General features: G+C 34.4%; 1 protein-coding gene across 1 annotated transcript; it reads left to right on the top strand.

Annotated features, from left to right (window-relative positions):
* The first annotated feature begins 1157 nt into the window (after positions 1 to 1157).
* LOC135839408 (endothelin-converting enzyme homolog) lies at positions 1158 to 9734 on the top strand. The gene is made up of 18 exons (XM_065355421.1): positions 1158 to 1590; positions 2421 to 2498; positions 2628 to 2792; positions 2932 to 3015; positions 3123 to 3384; positions 3479 to 3638; positions 5662 to 5760; positions 5839 to 5992; positions 6081 to 6186; positions 6280 to 6376; positions 6577 to 6753; positions 6925 to 7028; positions 7103 to 7164; positions 7267 to 7315; positions 8715 to 8782; positions 8874 to 9010; positions 9180 to 9344; positions 9438 to 9734. Exons 1-18 carry the CDS (start codon positions 1536 to 1538, stop codon positions 9615 to 9617), a joined length of 2202 nt encoding a protein of 733 aa, XP_065211493.1. The 5' UTR covers positions 1158 to 1535; the 3' UTR covers positions 9618 to 9734.
* Positions 9735 to 18443: the final 8709 nt, after the last annotated feature.

Here is an 18443-nt window from a genome sequence, read left to right as displayed (position 1 = left end):
AGCTCAAGAAATCATTTTGGCCAATCACAACGCAGCATTTGGCGATTAGAAAGATGTTGGTTTTTTTGTTCCCACCAGACCTCAGTATGTACTCAATCAATTTTCATAAAAGATCCTAGTGATCAGCACTCTTAATGTTCCAACTTTCTACCCCTATCAATCTTCTTATGAAGCTGATATTTTAGATATTGCATTTCTAAAAATTTTCCCTATACTCACGAAAGTTCAGTCATCACAGACCTTGATTCTGATCATCTCCCTGTAATCACCAAAATTACACTTAATGATGGAATTCTTCGTCATATACTTCCTCTCATACAACCACTGACTGGTCTATTTTCAAAACAGAGCTGGAAGAGCTTCCACCTATTACTGAAGAGATTTTACAGAGCACTGAAATTGACTCTCACCTTGACTCTCTGTCTAGAACAATTCTTTGTGCTGCCTCCAAAGCTCAAAAAGCAATCTCTAAAATCAGCATAACAAATTCTAATCTTCCTTTTCCTATTGTTCGACTAATCCTCGAAAAAAATTGCCTGAGAAGACAATGGCAACGAACAAAAGACTATTCCTTGAAAAATCTTCAACAGAAAGCTTGTGAAGTGTAGATTTGCAGGCTTTTCTTGAAAGTTTGAAAAGTTTGGCCAAAAGCTCAAAAAGCTCAAAAAATCATTTCGGGCAATAATCACAACGCAGCATTCAGCAAGTTTTTTTTTGATTCCACCAGATCACAGATGGGGCGATTAACAAAAAAAAATGAATTGGGTTCAATTGGCGTAGTGATTTTTTGCTTGGTGAAAGAATGAAAGGTCATAATATGTACTTAATACAAAGACTTAATCGAGCGCTGCGAAAGGAAGCATTGCATTCGAGAGAGAGAAAAAAATCAACCAGGTTGCACAATGCACATAGGGAAATGAAAGATTGAAAAACGGAGAATTGATAGATACTCGATTCGTGGAAGTTAACCATAAATCGGTCATAAATTTAACTTTCGTAAACTATCAATTTCGCGCAGCTGCGCATAAAGCACGTTTAATTACATTCGCGCATGCCGAGACCGTTTTTTTTTAATCGCGATTCTACATAGTCTCTGCGAGATTGGCTCTTGCAAGACCGAAAATAAACGGCGAAACGGTACGCCAATTTTCTGCAGGTTAAGATAGCTGCACGACCACGATACCAAATAGCGATGCAAGTAGCAGGTCTGGGAGCATTTTCTTTATCTAAACTGGAGAAAAAACGTATTGGTTGTAAAATACATGCATGGCCTCCCATTTCATCTAAATTGTTCGAGTTTTGAGTTATGAACGAAATACTTAACGACTAATATGTATTACCTTCACATTGCATAACTTTTGTCAGTTGGTCACTGGTCAGGGAAGTTTACATAAGTATTTAAACGTTTCTATTTTTCCTGTGTTTCTAATTTCTAAACAATTTATACGGGTACGAGGTGGTATTTTTCGCGTTCCATCATTGGCAAATATAAGTATTTTGTATTAGAATTATCTACCATTGGATTTTTTTTCAAAATGAGAAGACCATTATCAACACGCGTTCCTTCTTTAACAGTAACATTACTTTCACGTAAGTAAATCCAATTATCTACTTAATTATGCACAAGAATTCATACAATGATTAAAGAGCTAATACGCAATTTTTTCCACACAAAAATAAACTCAAGAAACGAAAAAAAAAGGCGACGAAACTGACCAAATTACTTGTTGAAAACGCGAGGAAATGCAAAACATTCACAAGTGAAACAATTTTTAAAAATACGAAGCAAAACATTCCAATTAAAATGTAAAAATGAAACTCGATTAAGACTTCGACAATTTCGACAGAAAAAGAGAACTTTTTAACAACTTTCAACAAAAAAAAATGATATCTACTCATACTTTTTGGGAATTTTTGACAAAAAAGTGTGGCTATAGGTAGTACGTAGGTAGTAGGTACTATTTTGCAACTTTTTGGTAAAAAAAAAACGAGACTTGAAGATTTTGGGCGACAAACAGAATTTGTTGACCTTTTTTGGAGAAAAGGGACGAAACTCGAAAGATTCAAGCAAAAGGCAAGATTTTTTTAATCAATCAAGCATACAGGCAAAAAAGCAAGACTTTCGAAAACTTTTTGAGAAAAAGTAATACTTTTTGGAGATTTTTGCAGGGAGCGAGAATTTTTAGAAATTTTAGGCGAAAAAAAAAACTTATAGGAAACTTTTACAAGACAAGACTATTTTTTTTGCCATTTTTGCCAAAAAGCGAGACTTATAATATTTTAGCAAATAGACTGAGCTTTAACTTTTTCAAAATGGCTTGCAACTTCTTGAAAAAAAGCAAGACTTGGAGTTGGAAAATTTCAGCTGAAGTTCAGAACTTTACCAATTCATTAGATCTGATAATATTTTCTCATTTCAGTTTTGAGCTCGTTTTTATTGGTATGGTCACATAATACCTCCAAAAAAATCTGCGAAACGAAAGAATGTTTATCCGCAGGTAATACAATTTTACTTCACAAGTTGGAATTTTTTTCAATTTTAAAAACTCTCCTCAGCTTTCAAAATTTTGAACCTAAACTTTTAGCAAAAATAAAAATACCATCATCAATTTTTTTTACAAATATAGCACAAAATTTGAAAGAATCAATGGACCATGGAGCAGATCCTTGCGAAGATTTCTACCAATACGCTTGTGGAAATTGGCCAAATGTTCATAAAAATAAGAACGGTAGTGATATCGCACAAGACACCTTCGTACTGCGATCGTACGAAAATATTGCAGAACTTGGTGGTATTGTGATGTTTATAAATAAATACATATTAGATAATTTATTTTTAATTGCACATTTTCCCTCTCCCACTCATTAAATAGGTACTTAATTCATCAAAATTTGTTAAATAGGTACATCTTCTATATAACTTGATTACAGATTTTCTCAGACAGAATAACACTCAAAACGAACCAGAGGCTGTCCACAAAGCTAGGAAATTCTTTTGGCTGTGTTTAAACGAAGGTACATAAATGTAACATATCAATGCACATAGCATTTTGTTCATAAAACTAGAATATCAAAAGTTGACAAATAAATGAATTTAATTGATTGACAAATTCAATTTGTAGCTGCTTACAGTAATAAACTGGAGAAGATTGTACCTCAGTTAGAAGAAATTGGTGTACCATTAGATCCTTTCTTGTTTGACGAAGTTTTCATAAACTTCGATTACACAACAGCTTTTGCAAAAGCAGCCAAAGTGACTGGAGTCAATATTCTTTTCGATATTACAATAGACTTGCATCCTTTCAACCAAACTCTAAATAAAATCGTATTAAGTAACATTAAGGAAACATCAAATTCTCCAAATACGACTTCGCCCATGGCAAGGTATTATACCTACATACTTATCTATTTAAGAAATACGTTTCACACAAATACGTTAATTGGTTTTAAAATTACGGATTCGTTTATAAATTTCTAGTAAAGAAAAAATTTCTGAAGCACAATTCATGATTGAAGTAATACGAAGAATATGCGAACTAAATTCCTCAAGTGGTTGTAAAATGTGGATTTCAGCTGAGAATGCGGCTAGGAATGCCACGATCAAAAACATACTCATACAACAAGATGACATCAGACAGGTAACCCCTAAAATTTGATAGAATAGTTTGAAAATTTGTATCATGTATGTACTTGTAGGTATGTCGATCAATTTTTGACAACTTCTCACCCTCTGTACTCTAGAGGTAAGGGTATGGGAGGCTATAATGTGCCCTAATAACTTGATTCGTAGAATTCGAAAACAATTGCATTCTTGAAGAATGTTTGAGAAAAAAGACAAAATCCTCATTTGAAAAATGTCAACTTTCTCCAAGAATTTCCAAGTCCTCCACGTGGATCGAAAGTGAACTCGACTGTTTTCAAATTTTTATTCAAAAACCAGACCGAAAATTATTTTTTCAAAAAAATTGAAACAATGGAGAATTTTTATAATTTTTAATTTTAGATCTCGAGCAGGAGGGAGAGGAGGGATATACGTCGACCAAAAAATTTGAAAGAAAGGAGGGTTATTATGGCCATTTTCGTGCCCCTCACTACTTCGAGACTTGAATAGCCTTTTGTTATAGGGGATGGTACTTATTATTATTATTATCAGGCGATATTTTCCCAGAGGAACCCATAGGGGGGCTGTGGGGTGCCCCCAAAGTCGAAAATTTCAAAAAATTTTAGAACCACTGTTCGAAAATGTAAAAAATTAAAAGTAGTGAATATATATTGGTTTAAGGGTATAGTAAGCAATGCAGCATATAACGTTTTTTTCATTTTTGACTTTTTTGGGGGTTGTGGAGGGGGTATTTTAATTTTTGAAAATTTTGGAACCCCTTTTTTTGACCCTTCCCGTCGAGCCCCGCTAATTCCCTTTTCATGGTTTATTGCTACTAGTAGTAGGTTCAATTGATATCATTTGCAACCCCCTCAACAACTTGGCTCATATCGAAAAATTCAATTTTTGACTTTTTTTGAGGTCCACATTTTGGGAAACCATGAAAAGCTATTGGCTGATTTTATCAAAAAAAACAAAAAAAAACAGAGCTTTATCAAAAAAAAGTAGTGATTTAACAACAGGCATAGCATTACCAGCAGGAATGCTATGCCTGTTGTTAAATCACTACTTTTTTTCGATAAAATCAGCCAAAATGGCTAAATTGAATGAAAGTATCGCATTCGCATATTATATTAGTTAAACACGTGTATTTAAGACCATTTCCGCTCAAAGTTTAAAAAAATTGGCTTTAGAACTTTTTTCAGGGGTTCTCAAAGTTCACTACCCTCGAAAGTGATCTGCATGGATGAAGTCAAAAATTGACTTAAAATAAAATTTCAAGCATGCCAGTCGATTAAGAAGTAAAATGCAACATATTTGCCGCGAACCGGACCTCGATAGCTTTTCATGGTTTCCCAAAATGTGTACCTCAAAAAAAAGTCAAAAATTGAATTTTTCGATATGAGCCAAGTTGTTGAGGGAGTTGCAAATGATATCAATTAAACCCAATACTAGTAGCAATAAACCATGAAAAGGGAATTAGCGGGGCTCGACGGGAAGAGTCAAAAAAAGGGGTTCCAAAATTTTCAAAAATTAAAATACCCCCTCCACAACCCCCAAGAAAGTCAAAAATGAAAAAAGCGTTATATGCTGCATTGCTTACCCTTAAACCAATATATATTCGCTACTTTTAATTTTTTACATTTTCGAACAGTGGTTCTAAAAATTTTTGAAATTTTCGACTTTGGGAGCACCCCACAGCCCCCCTATGGGTTCCTCTGGGAAAATATCGCCTGATAATAATAATAAGTACCATCCCCTATAGCAAAAGGCTATTCAAGTCTCGAAGTAGTGAGGGGCACGAAAATGGCCATAATGACCCTCCTTCTTTTTATAGCGTCTCATTAAGGATATTGGGCCATGATTTTTAGCTGGGCCCCATCAAAATTCATAAAAAGTTGGAAGATCCGCCCCCCTTGCGAATGATCATCACATTTTGGAGGGTTTCGACTTTTCAATCGCTGTAAAAAAAAAAGAAGATTTCTTCTCATTTTCGTAAGATTCTTGATGAAGGCGAGCCCATCATGCATTTCGAATTTTAACCAGCCTGAAATTTTCAGATCAATTCAGAACCTTCCGAACCGGTTTTACTTACATTAAAAGAACTGCAAAATCTTACAGACAGTATTGCATTTGAAGTAAATACAACACTTCCTAAGGTAATACATTCAATTTCATATTCATAAACTACAAAAAAAAGAGACCTCAAAAACCAAATAAAATTGTATGATCGTTAGTGGAACTGGACGAGATACATAGAAGAAACGTTTGCCGGTTTGAACTTCGTTAAATTGAATCTCAGTGATCCGGCCAAAATTAAAATTTCAAGTTCGGATTACATCGAGAAAATAATACGATATATTTACGAAAAAAACAACTTTAAGCTCATCGGTAGGTATATTTGAATTTTCAAATAATTTTACGAATTAAGAGCGAAAATATTTTTCAATGTTTCCTTACTCGAAAAAATTCAACGCAGAACTCGGAATTTGGTGGAAAGTTGTTTCTGAACTTGTATCCTACATTGATTTGTCAATTTGCGACTTGAAAAATAAACTGAACAGCCTCGAAGTTTCTCCAACAAGGTAAGCACCTATTTCAATCATCTTCGAACAGAAATTGAATCGATGTAAGGGATTATTCAAGTACCTATTTCACTGTATTTTTTTCTAATACAGAGAAAACAGTTGCATTCAGAAAACCAGGTCAGCATTCAGTTTGGCAGTTAGTTACTCGTACACGACGAAGCAAAAATACATCAAAGCCCAGACTGACGTAAGTGGTTTGAAACAAACATCACATCACCCTCGTAATTGGATAATACGAGTAACACAGAATTTTGAATACCTATTCAGAATTCCGAGAAGTCTTTCATGTCGAGAACGTGAACTGAATTTCCAAAACTTTAAACCATAAGTTCTGGCCTTGTTTAGGTACCTACATGAAAATAAAATTGGTTATTTTAATGATTACAGATTAGTAGAATGTTTGAACAAATTCGAGAAAGCCTAATCCAAATAATGAAGGAAGCAATGTGGATGGATGAAAAGACCAGACAAAGAGCACTGAACAAAGTACAGTTGATGAAGTCAGTTCTAGTATATCCGAGTGTACTCAAGGATACAAACTTACTGAATGATTTATATAAAGACGTAAGTGTATTTAGTTCAAAACATCTAACCAATCTGTGAAATTGCCTCAATGCCAATATAAACAGTTCATGTTACGAAAGTTTACTCCTGGTAAAGTACATATAAGTGGTCTCATGCTTTCACCCAATACACAGATTTTGCTTTGATTAAAAAACTATTTGAAAATTTTAGATAAAAGTATCCAACAACTTCTACGATACGATGATGTCAATCAGTCAGAATAAGCAAAAAAAATATGATCTAAGCATCCAGAATCAAACAAATGATCTGACCGAGTAAAGATAACATTTCCATACGAATGCGTTGTTACTTTCAAATTTCAATCCGTCAATTTGAAATTTTTTTACAGGATTTCAATAATTGATCCCAGTGTAGTGGATGCTTTCTATAACCCTGAAACAAATACCATGAGTATGTCAAATTGTCAACTGTTCTACTCCTATACTACCTAGGTACTCGTATCTTTGAAATCTGAAAATCTCGTAAATTTTAATATTTAAAATTTTTTTCCAGCCATTCCAGCCGGTATACTTGGATTATCATTCTATAACAATAGTCTTCGGTGAGTAGGAATGATTTTTACATAACTAAGCTACAAGACGTACATGAGGAATGAAGATGGATCGTGAAAAGAAAAATGTCGGAGGCTTTAGATGAAATTCCTGTAGGGACCTTCATTTCGAGTAGTAAGTCAGCCAGAAAACATTTCAGAACCAGAGATTCTCCTGGAGGGGAGACATGGGTCCTCATCCTCAAAGAAGAGGCATTTTCTAATTTTCGAAAAAAATCAAGATATTTTTGGAATTTTTCAGCAAAAAGCGAGTCTTTTGATATTAATTTTAGCAAAAGAATGGACTTTTTATCAATTTCTGGCAAATGGCAAAAAAACGACTCATCGCTCGGGACGGTTTTCTGTTGAAAAACCCCCTTCACTCGATAAAATGAACTCATCACAAAAAAAATTCAAAATTCGAAAAAAATCAATTTTCAATTCCAAACATCAAAAAAAGTTTAAATTTATTCAGCTGTATCATTTTGGCCTATTTCTGACGTATTTCATGAAAAAGTTTATGAAAATCACACTCGTAGCCAAAAAATTAATTAAATTCGTATATTTTTTTTTATTTTTTCGAATTTTAATTTTTTTGCGATGAGTTTATTTTATTGAGTGAAGAGGTTTTTCAACTTTTTCAACAGATACGTAAAAATAGGGGTCAAATAAGTCAAATTCATCTGTCAAAACTTTTTTTCTCATTTTAAATCAAAAAATCGCATTTTTTCGAAAACTTTCAATTTTTTAAAATTGACTTTACGACATAATGCCATCCAAATTATTTAGTATGTTGTTCAGCATGAAAAGTTGTCCATAATATATTTTTTTCGGAATTTTTGAGAGTCGGAACGATATGAAAACTACCTACATTTTGAAACTTTTCGAACTACTGTTTTGTACGAAAAAACGTGGCAACACTGATTTTTATGATATCACCAAAAAGCCTTTCAAAACCCCTAACTACTGGAAAAAGTTTAATTTTAGTAGGTATCGCGGTTATCGAGTAAGCCACTGCTGAAATTGATGATATTTCAAGTTCACTGAAAACTTTGACACCCCTAGCAGCCTTTAAACCCCCCCTTACCACTTCTTGGTCGAATTGACGTCGAATGACCCACAATACCCACATACACTATTTCTACAAAAAAATTTCCCGTCAGGTGGAAAAAACAACGAAATTTTTTAAAGATTTCACTAAAAAGGGAAAGAAATGGCATAACCCGCAGCTACGTCTATATTTTGGAATTATCTATCAATCCAGACTAGATTTCATCAAAATTCTCCGCAATTTTTTTTTTCGCGATCCACCCCAAAGTACAATGCCTGCCCATCTTCCGATGCTAAATATATTGCATGTACTTTTACTACTTACATCTAATTCAAGCAATATATTTGTGAATTTGACTAGAGCTTTGGATTACGGAGGAATAGGTTCAGTCATAGGTCATGAAATAACTCATGGATTTGACAATAATGGTTAGATCCAGACAAGATATCCTCAACAAACCACGAATATAACAAGTATTTATACGTGATTCTACATCTAATAAGGTTTTGATAATTTCAGGGCGACATCACAACGAGATAGGAGATGTAGAAGATTGGTGGCAAAATGACACTTTGAGTTCATACGAGGAGAAAGCCCAGTGTTTCGTCGATGCTTATGGCAATTATAGTTCAAACTTTGGTAATATTACTCAAACGGTAGGTCTAGGTACTAAATGAAAATTCGTCTAATGTGTTGATATTGCTCTACTTCATATAAATGTATTCCAAAATACTCCACGAGGACCAAAATTAAAAAAAATACACACAATTATGAAAAACTATGAGCCAATAATAATGCGATTCTTTCTCTATTAATTTTTACCAGGCTGACGGTGTAAAAACACTAGGAGAGAATATCGCGGATAACGGAGGATTCAGGGAATCACTTCTGGCTTACAGAAGATGTGTGGCTAAATATGGAGAGGAACCGATTCTTCCTCACTTTGAAAACTTTACTCATGAACAGCTCCTGACACTAGCATTTGCCAATGTAAGTATTTCTCGGTATAAAACCTTACAGTAATATGGTACCTTACCTACCTAGTAGATATCTAATCATGTTTCGTCGACATGTTTCTAACAGCTGTACTGTGAAAATCCAACGAAACTTTCTGCAGAGTGGAGACGATACAACGACGTGCACAGTCCGAGACCACTTCGTGTGAATGTTGTATTCCAAAACTCCGAAGAGTTCGCTGATATTTGGAAATGTCCGAAAGGTAGCAAAATGAACCCGAACAAAGAGAAATGTTCTATTTGGTGATTTCCCAACAGGATTTCCGTCCAAGTGGATGCAATACCTACAACGCAATTTTAAAATTATTCAGCACTTTACTGTTCACTTAAGAGTAACTTGAAAATAAAAACGTAACTTGCTCTACGTTGTTGTTTTTACAAATTTTTTCAGCTTCAAGTCCTAGTTGAAAGTCGACCAGAAAACATTTCAGCCCGGCAAGTGTTCCTGGACAGATAATATAGGTCTTAATTTATGGAACTGGGAATATAATTTTTCTTAAGTATAATTTAGTTATTTTGAAACACAGTAGCACCAATTTTTTGGTCATTATTGCCTATTTTAAAAAATTTGATAAAAAAGACAAAAAATTATCGAGAGATAAAACCAAATCGATCGAAAGTAGAGAGAATTTTGCTTCTACGGTATTTAACATTTCATTTTCGAAAAATGAATCAAATTTGCGCGTTAAAAAGTACCCTCCCCCCCCCCCCCCCCCCGATAAGATAGGCAAAATTCCCTTAACCTCGGATTTAGATGAAACTCACAGGGTATGTTTAGTACCCCCAGAAACTAATTGTGGGCACATAGCTCGCCCCCACCCCACCCCCTCAGCCAGGGGGCGCAAAAAATGCGTTTTCAAGGGGAAAAATTCTGCATCAGCGCGTGTTTGAGATAAATTTATTCTGTAAACGAACATAGTTAGAGGATACATGGAGGTATGCCTCCCTGAATTTTTTCAGAATTTTTCATCGCATGAGGGGAGAAGGGAGGACAAAAGAAAACTTTGAATCGACATTACTCCGGAACGAAAAAACATACCAAAATGATTTTTTCGTCAAATATGTATCTATCTATGTACGTATATGGATATGGAACTTGCTGACGATCCGAGACCCGGTACATCATACTGATGATCCGAGGGACCGTTAGGTAAAACTCATACGACGTTTGGGAAAAAATTTTAGTAATTGATGGTTGGTTCTCGCGTCCTCGGCTGCTTCTTTGTCGTTTCGCCTCAGGTTATTTTTGTGTCGATTATTTCTTTTGAGTTTGGGTTTTGGCGCGAGGGCTGACCTTCATAGATGGCGCCCAACGAAAAATCATCAACAAAAAGTTCGCGAATCGTGTTCGTAATATGTTAAGCTGGCGAGAAAACAGATTTTTCAAACGTAGTCGCGAAAGAAAACGAATAAAGCAAACAACTGTCCTCCTCGAGAGTATTTGATTAGAATAGAACATACCTATTGTCGTATATTATCGTATGTGTCGTTATTGTCATTGTCGAATTGAATAATTAACCAAAATGATCTCTATGCGTTATTATTTCGAAACGGAAAATTGTGAATTGTTAAAAAAAACTGGATATCGTGAATTATTCGAAATAAATCTCAAATTGGACCAGCGGGGCACAGCTACAAAACAATCTGTTGAAACGAAGGTAGCCCAATGAAAAAGTCCGCGACTCGGAATCCAGAGAAAATTGTCACATTCAGCCTGGAAAATTTTTTGATCCTGTCCGGTCCAGTCAAAAACGACTCAGAATCCAGGGGAAAAAATCGGCCCGGAAAAAATTTTTGATCCTGTCAGAAGACAAAAAATCAGTCCAATCCAGGGAATAGAACGAAAGTCCGATCCAATAGAACGAAAAATCTGATCCTGCGAAAAATGAGCAACAAAATGGTATTCATCAAGATTTTGGAATACTCAACTCAACAGGAGAATGTCAAAATGAAGATTTCAAAGAAAGGACCTACTACTCCCTTCAAAAATGGTATTGTTTACCTGAAATTTCGTAAATTTTGGATGGTGAATAGTTACCTATTTTTTTTATTGATTTTTATGGAAAAAAGATCACTCTCCAAAAACTCCATGATTAACCTATTAAATAAAAAAATTTGACTACTCACTTCAGTTTATAATTCTGAAATTTTTAATTTATTATGGAAAGTTCTTTTTTTTTTCAAACAAATCGGCAAACTGCTTAATAAAATCACTGAAATAGTAAATCATGAAATTTTTTTTTTTTTTCAAAATAGGGGCACATATTTTATATGTATCTTACCTAGTTTTAAGCTTAAATTCTAAAATGTTTTTCCTTGAATTATACTCTCAAGAATTGGCATTATTATACCTAGTATTTTTATTCTTACATTCTATCAAGAAATAAAAAAAAATGTATTACGCTCCCTCACTTTCTTTGAAGTAACAAAAATTCTTTCCATTGATCAAGTTTTATGTAAATAAAGTTCAAAACAAAAGTAAGATATCATGAATGTCCAAATTAAAAATCAAATGAGAGGTAGGAATATAATTCAATGAGAATACTCTGGGAAAACCAACTATGGCAGGAAAGACATGAAAAGGCTAGGAATAGACTGCAGAGGTTTCAGCTCAAGCTTAATCCTGGAGATTGAAAGCTTTCAAAATAAACTGAACCTCTAATGTCTCAAATAACCTGAGTGGTATATCTGATGCCTGTTTGAACTTTCAAACAACCACACATGTCCAATAAAAATAAATAAGAAATAAACTCGACCCATACACAGTGCCGATTTACCCATTAGTTCCAATAGTTCCGGAACTAGGGCCCACTAAGGTTTAGGGGCCCACAAAGCCGAGGAGCTTTTTTTTTGCTCTCTCTCTAAAAAAATGGAAAAAGAAGAAAATAGACGCGAATTATATTTTCATTTCCAAATCTTTGTTGTTTGGAAGTTTAATTGGGTTTGCTTTTTTACACGGATTTTGGCAGATTTTCAAGAATCTGGATTTTGGCAGATTTGAAATCCACGAGAATCTGCTAGGATAGTAGATTTTGAAAATGGATTTTGGATTTTACTTGAAGAGAGAAGATTTCTGAAGTTTTGAAAGTTTGTGGTGGCGATCTAAAAACCCGGTAAACACACCGAACGCGAATCGCCGGCGGAAATCGCGGTCGCAAAAATCGCGTTCGATTCGCCGGCGAATAGAAGGCAGAAATCGCAGTGAAAAAAATGAAAAATCTCGTTGCAAAAATCGTAGGCGTATCGCGGGCGAATAGACGGCGGAAATCGCAGTGAAAAAAATGAAAAAACTTGTTGCGAAAATCGTAGGCGTATCGCCGGCGGATTCAGCAGTGATATTTTCAACGCGATACTCGCGTTCTATCCGCCGGCGAATCGAACGCGACAATCGCGCTGAAAAAATTTGAAAAAAACACTGCTGAATCCGCCGGCGATACGCCTACGAATTTCGCAACGATCTTTTTCATTTTTTTCAGCGCGATTTCCGCCGCCGTCTATTCGTCGGCGAATAGAAGGCGAATTTAGTAGAGTTCTTTTACAATATTTTTCATGCGATTTTCGCATTTGTTTCGCGTTCAATCGAGTGAGCATTCAGATGTTCTTACGCAAGCATGCAATAACGAGCAGAATGTTGTGTTTTTTTTTAACTTTTCGTTCGTGTTTATTTCAAATTGGTTTTCTGGTGTTGAATTTTGATTAATTTTTTTGGAGTGATAACGAACAATTTTTTTTTGTGGTGTGTACATAGAATAAATTTTTCGGCGATGAGTCAGATTGGAATTTTTTTGTGATTATTTCTAATGAATTTTTTTTTAGCAATTTTTGACACTTTTTGTGATTTTTAAAATAAATTTTTCACTGTATTGATTCAAATTTAATTTTTTTATTGAGCTTGGAATTTTTCATGGTGATTTTGAACTGTTTTTTAGTGATGTATTCTGATAAATTTTTGATGATTTCAAATGGATTTTGTATGGTGACTTAGAATAATTATTCTAAATCTCCATAATTCAATTTTTGTGTTTTTGGTTATTTTAATAAATTACAATTGATGTTGTTGCATTCTTGTGTGAAGTGATTTACCCAAGTATAGGTACTTCATCGTTTTTTCTTTTGTTATTTCCTAGTTTGTCTTCCTACATCAGAATCAGAAAGCATTCTTCACTTAATTTACTCGTTATTTATTTTGTTTTCTTGATTTTTAATTATGTAAACAAGTAAATTACTCGTAAAATTAATTGAAGAATACGTTCTGATTCTAATGTGGGAGAAGAAACTAGGAAAAAACCAAAGCAAAACATCATTGCGATTATCGCCTTTGAATCGCCTTCGAATCGCGTTCTGATATCGCTGCGATTTCCGCCGACGAATCGCCTTCGAATCGCGTTCTATTTCAACAGCGATATCGCTGCGATTCCCGCCGGCGTATCGCCTTCGGATTCCGCTGCGGAAAAAGCGGACATTTTCGCCGGCGATTCAAACGCGATTCCCGCCGGCGATACGCCGGCTGCCAATACGATGATCGCCTTCTATTCGCTGGCGTATAGCGTACTATGTGTTTACCGGGAAGTGTTTAAAAAAGAGATTCAAAAAACGTCCAAAAACCAGATTATCGAGAATCCGTATAAAAAAAACAACAACTTATGGGTTCGAGTTCGAAGCTATTGTTTTCAAGAATTTAGTTCACCAATTCTGCTGGCATCTTCACAATAAACTTTAACGTATTTTTCAAATGAACCTGAGATTTTCTTGAGAGCTGCTTTCTTTGCTTTTAGTGCAGCTCTCTTTTCAGCACTACTTTTTGTAATTACCAATATAACTATCTTTTTTCACTTTATCAACTTTCTGACTAGTACCTACTAATTTGGTTTCACTTTTTTAGTTTATGGTGATAGAGGTCTAAAGATTTAGTACCAACCTAAATGAACTAAATTAACATTACGTTACGTTTATTATTGAATAATAACATCATGATTTCAGCCTTCAAGAATAATTGATGATTTTACAACACTCTTTTTTCTAGTAGGTATTACTTTAAAAAATTGGGTTAAAATTTGTTTGTTGGATTGTTTCTTTTGAGGGGGGGGGAGAAATTTTTAGAATTAGGGGTTAGGGCATAGGGCCCACCAGGGGTTAGGAACTAGGGCCCACGAAACCCTTAATGCGGCACTGCCCATACATACTTATACTTCCAAACTAACGGATGGGTAAATTTAGAACTTTTAATAAAGAAATTGAATGATGAAGAATTGATGAAAAAATTGAGGTACATATTATGAAGAAATAAAAATGAGAAATGAGATGAAATTTTATAATATTGTAGGTACGTACAAAATTATGGATTGCCATTAAACATATCTAGAGTGTTTACGGATCACCAATCTATAATATATGTTTGTTAAGAATTAAGAGAGAGGAAATTATTTAAAATCCACATAAGACGTACCTATCTAAAGCATTGTCAGAATTCAAAACATCTCTACAAATCTTGAAATTTACGTAATCTTTATGGTTGCAAAACAACATAAGCTTGCTTTAAAAAAACTTTAAAAAAAAAATCAAAAATAATAATAAGGAGAAATTCCCAAACAAACTCTGAGTTAACAGAGTTTGATACACTGCTTATTTGATAAGTGGTGTGCCTACTTGCTTTTTTTTTGAAAAGGGCAAGTGAGTTGCTAGGATACAAAGTGAGAGATGCAATTGGATTAGTTCAAATTGAGCTAGGTACATCCAAAATGTTCACTGAAGATAGTGCACATAAATTAAAATATTCTGACTTGCTGGAAAAAATTCCTCTAATCAATGATTGAAAATTTTTTGTAATTAAAATGAAAAAAAAAGTCTAGGTAGGCCTACCAAAACGACCGAATGAAAATAGAGAAATGTTGATTTAATAAAATGAATGAATTTATTTAATGAGAAATGAAAGAGAAAAAAACGAGTTTGTATAGACCTGAGAGTGTAACATCTTTTTAATACCTATACCAACTTATTTGGATACCATCTTGAAATACCTTTCCAACTGCACAGATATTTATGTTTAATATTTTATCACCCATGTTCTATGATCCCTTATATTTTTCCCTATTCTAAAATTATTTGAGGGAGAGTAAAAATTTATTACATCATTTAGATTTATCAACTTCTATTCGTAGTTTATAGATTATCTATCATGATATTATGTATTTACGTAATTTTTCTGAACTGTACTTAGGCAAATGACCTGATATAATGTTGAGAAACTATAATCAAAAAATAATCCCCCTAATGAAAAACAAACACAATTTTTTTAATGATAAACTGCACTTATGAAAATGAAATTAGCATAGGAAGAAAGCTGAAGGTTTTCTCTAATAATATCAAAAATAACTCTTTCCCCCCTACGCCCCTCTCTCGCTCAAACATCTCGTTTAAATCAGGTAAGGTACGTGTAGCTCATAGGTACAATCACCTATCACAAACAATCTAAAAATTCAAATCAAGTACCTACTTATTTATTTTACATATTATTCAGGTTCTGTTTATGATTCGGGGTTTCCTACTTTATTCCTCATTGCTTCTTTTAGCCCCCCCCCCCCACACACGATACAGTTTTAACCACAATAATGGAACATACTAACAGTGCGAAAGTGAACGGTTGAAGAGGAAACAGAATGAAGGAAGGAAGGAGAAAAAAAAAGAAACCACAAGTAGAAGAACAGATGCGCATCACAATTAACACACCGATATTCATGTTGAACGTAACTTTAAAAAAGGAGTAGCAGCGACCCGCATATGGTATATTTTCAACGGTATATTTAGATAGATATACAAGTGAAGTAGCTTGTTCTGTTGGGCATATGTTGCCTGAAATAACAATCGTAAGAAGATAAAAACGCTCATGCCGAACGTTTGGTACAATAGAACATAGGTACTAATAAAAATTAGGCTGTTATGACGAACGTTTTTTGTTATTTTACCTGAACACTTGTCATGTAAACTATTGTGAGAATGTTCGGACATTAGCGATGACACCAGTTTAGACTAGATTTACGCTGGATGGCTCGAGTTGGAAAAACGTAGGTAGGTAGGTAGGTAGAGGTACAGGTCTAGTTAGGTGGGCATATATACTACAGGGTGGACAGAAATATCGAACCCTAGAGAAAGTTTTTCATTAAAAATATAGGTTGGCAACGTGAAATAGATGCATATGGTTGGTGGAAAGTTATCATCTCAGTCCAACAACCAATCATATGCTATCATTATTATCATTCACTGTGACCATACCGAAATATTTGGCAGAAAACTTTTTTAGGGGTTCGCGATATTTCTGTCCACCCCTGTATATATGTGTTGCTAGGTAGCAGGTACGCATATTATGTGTGTCATTTCTCAACAGCCGCTATTCTGATTATGAGTGTAAAATATAAATCGTTAACAAAAACGTCATTGATTGAACGCTTGAAAATATGAATGCTTTCATATACTTAATTTTTTTAGCCTGTAAAACCGTGTCCATCATCTGCACAGCACTTTTGGTTTAATCAGATCAATCACCTACTTACATACAGGGTCATTCCACGTCAATTGGACCAAGAAGTGGTAGGGGGGTTCGGCGATTTTTTCGAAATTTTTCCTGTGGAAAGACCTACCGAAGGGATGACCAATGGCGCAAATCGCAGCCCTCTAGCCCATTTTTAAAGGCAGCCAGGGGGTGTCAAAGTTTTCAGTGAACCTAAAATATCATCCATTTCAGCAGTGGATTACTCGATAACCGCGATACCTACCAAAATGGAACATTTTTCCATAGTTAGGGGTTTTGAAAGGCTTTTTGGTGATATCATGAAAATCAGTGTTGCCACTTTTTTTCGTACAAAAAATTAGCTCAAGAAGTTTCGAAAAGTTGTTTTCACATCGTTCCGACTCTCAAAAATTCTGAAAAAAATATATTATGGACAACTTTTCATGCTTAACAACATATTAAAAAATTGAGGTGGTAACATGTTGCAAAGTTGATTTAAAAAAATTTAAAGTTTGCGAAAAAATGCAATTTTTTTATTTAAAACACGAAAAAAAGTTTTGATAGGTAAAGTTGACCCATTTGACCCTCATTTTTACGTATCTGTTGAAAAAGTTGAAAAAACCCTTTCACTCGATGAAATAAACTCGCTCACAAAAAATCAAAATTCGAAAAAATTCAAAAAATGAACGAATTTTTATTTTTTTTGTTGTGAGTGTAACTTTTGTCTTTTATCAACTTTTTCATGTGATACGTCAGAAAGAGGTCAAAATAAGACAACTGAATAAATTCAAACTTTTTTTATGTTTGGTCGAATTTTGATTTTTTTGTGAGGAGTTCATTTCATTGAGTGAAAGGGTTTTTTCAACTTTTTCAACAGATACGTTACACTAGGGGTCAAATGGGTCAACTTGACCTATCAAAACTTTTTTTCAAGTTTTAAATCAAAAAATTGCATTTTTTTGCAAACTTTAAATTTTTTTAAATCAACTTTGCAACATGTTACCATCCCAATTTTTTAATATGTTGTTCAGCATGAAAAGTTGTCCATAATATATTTTTTTCAGAATTTTTGAGAGTCGGAACGATATAAAAACTACGTTTCGAAACTTTTTGAGCTAATTTTTTGTATGAAAAAAAGTGGCAACACTGATTTTCATGATATCACCAAAAAGCCTTTCAAAACCTCTAACTATGGAAAAATGTTCCATTTTGGTAGGTATCGCGGTTATCGAGTAATCCACTGCTGAAATGGATGATATTTTAGGTTCACTAAAAACTTTGACACCCCCTGGCTGCCTTTAAAAATGGGCTAGAGGGCTGCGATTTGCGCCATTGGTCATCCCTTCGGTAGGTCTTTCCACAGGAAAAATTTCAAAAAAATCGCCGAACCCCCCTGCCACTTCTTGGTCCAATTGACGTGGAATGACCCTACATACCTATATATATATGAAAATTTATAACCTTGCGCACCCAACGTATAATTTGTCAATTCAGATCTGAACATTGCATGTAAAATTAACATTTTTAATGAAGAACATTCAATTACGTCGTGGAGTCTTATTTGTGGTG

This window comes from Planococcus citri, chromosome 3 (assembly GCF_950023065.1).
Source record: "Planococcus citri chromosome 3, ihPlaCitr1.1, whole genome shotgun sequence".
In the NCBI taxonomy this organism is placed as follows: Eukaryota; Metazoa; Arthropoda; class Insecta; order Hemiptera; family Pseudococcidae; genus Planococcus; species Planococcus citri.
This window is presented reverse-complemented; position numbering and strand designations above follow the sequence as displayed.

Coding starts and splice junctions, on each gene's coding strand:
- LOC135839408 (XM_065355421.1), top strand. CDS start 1,536: ATGAGAAGACCATTATCAACACGCGTTCCTTCTTTAACAGTAACATTA. Junction 3,385..3,478: donor ACGACTTCGCCCATGGCAAG/GTATTATACCTA, acceptor ATAAATTTCTAG/TAAAGAAAAAATTTCTGAAG. Junction 3,639..5,661: donor AACAAGATGACATCAGACAG/GTAACCCCTAAA, acceptor TGAAATTTTCAG/ATCAATTCAGAACCTTCCGA.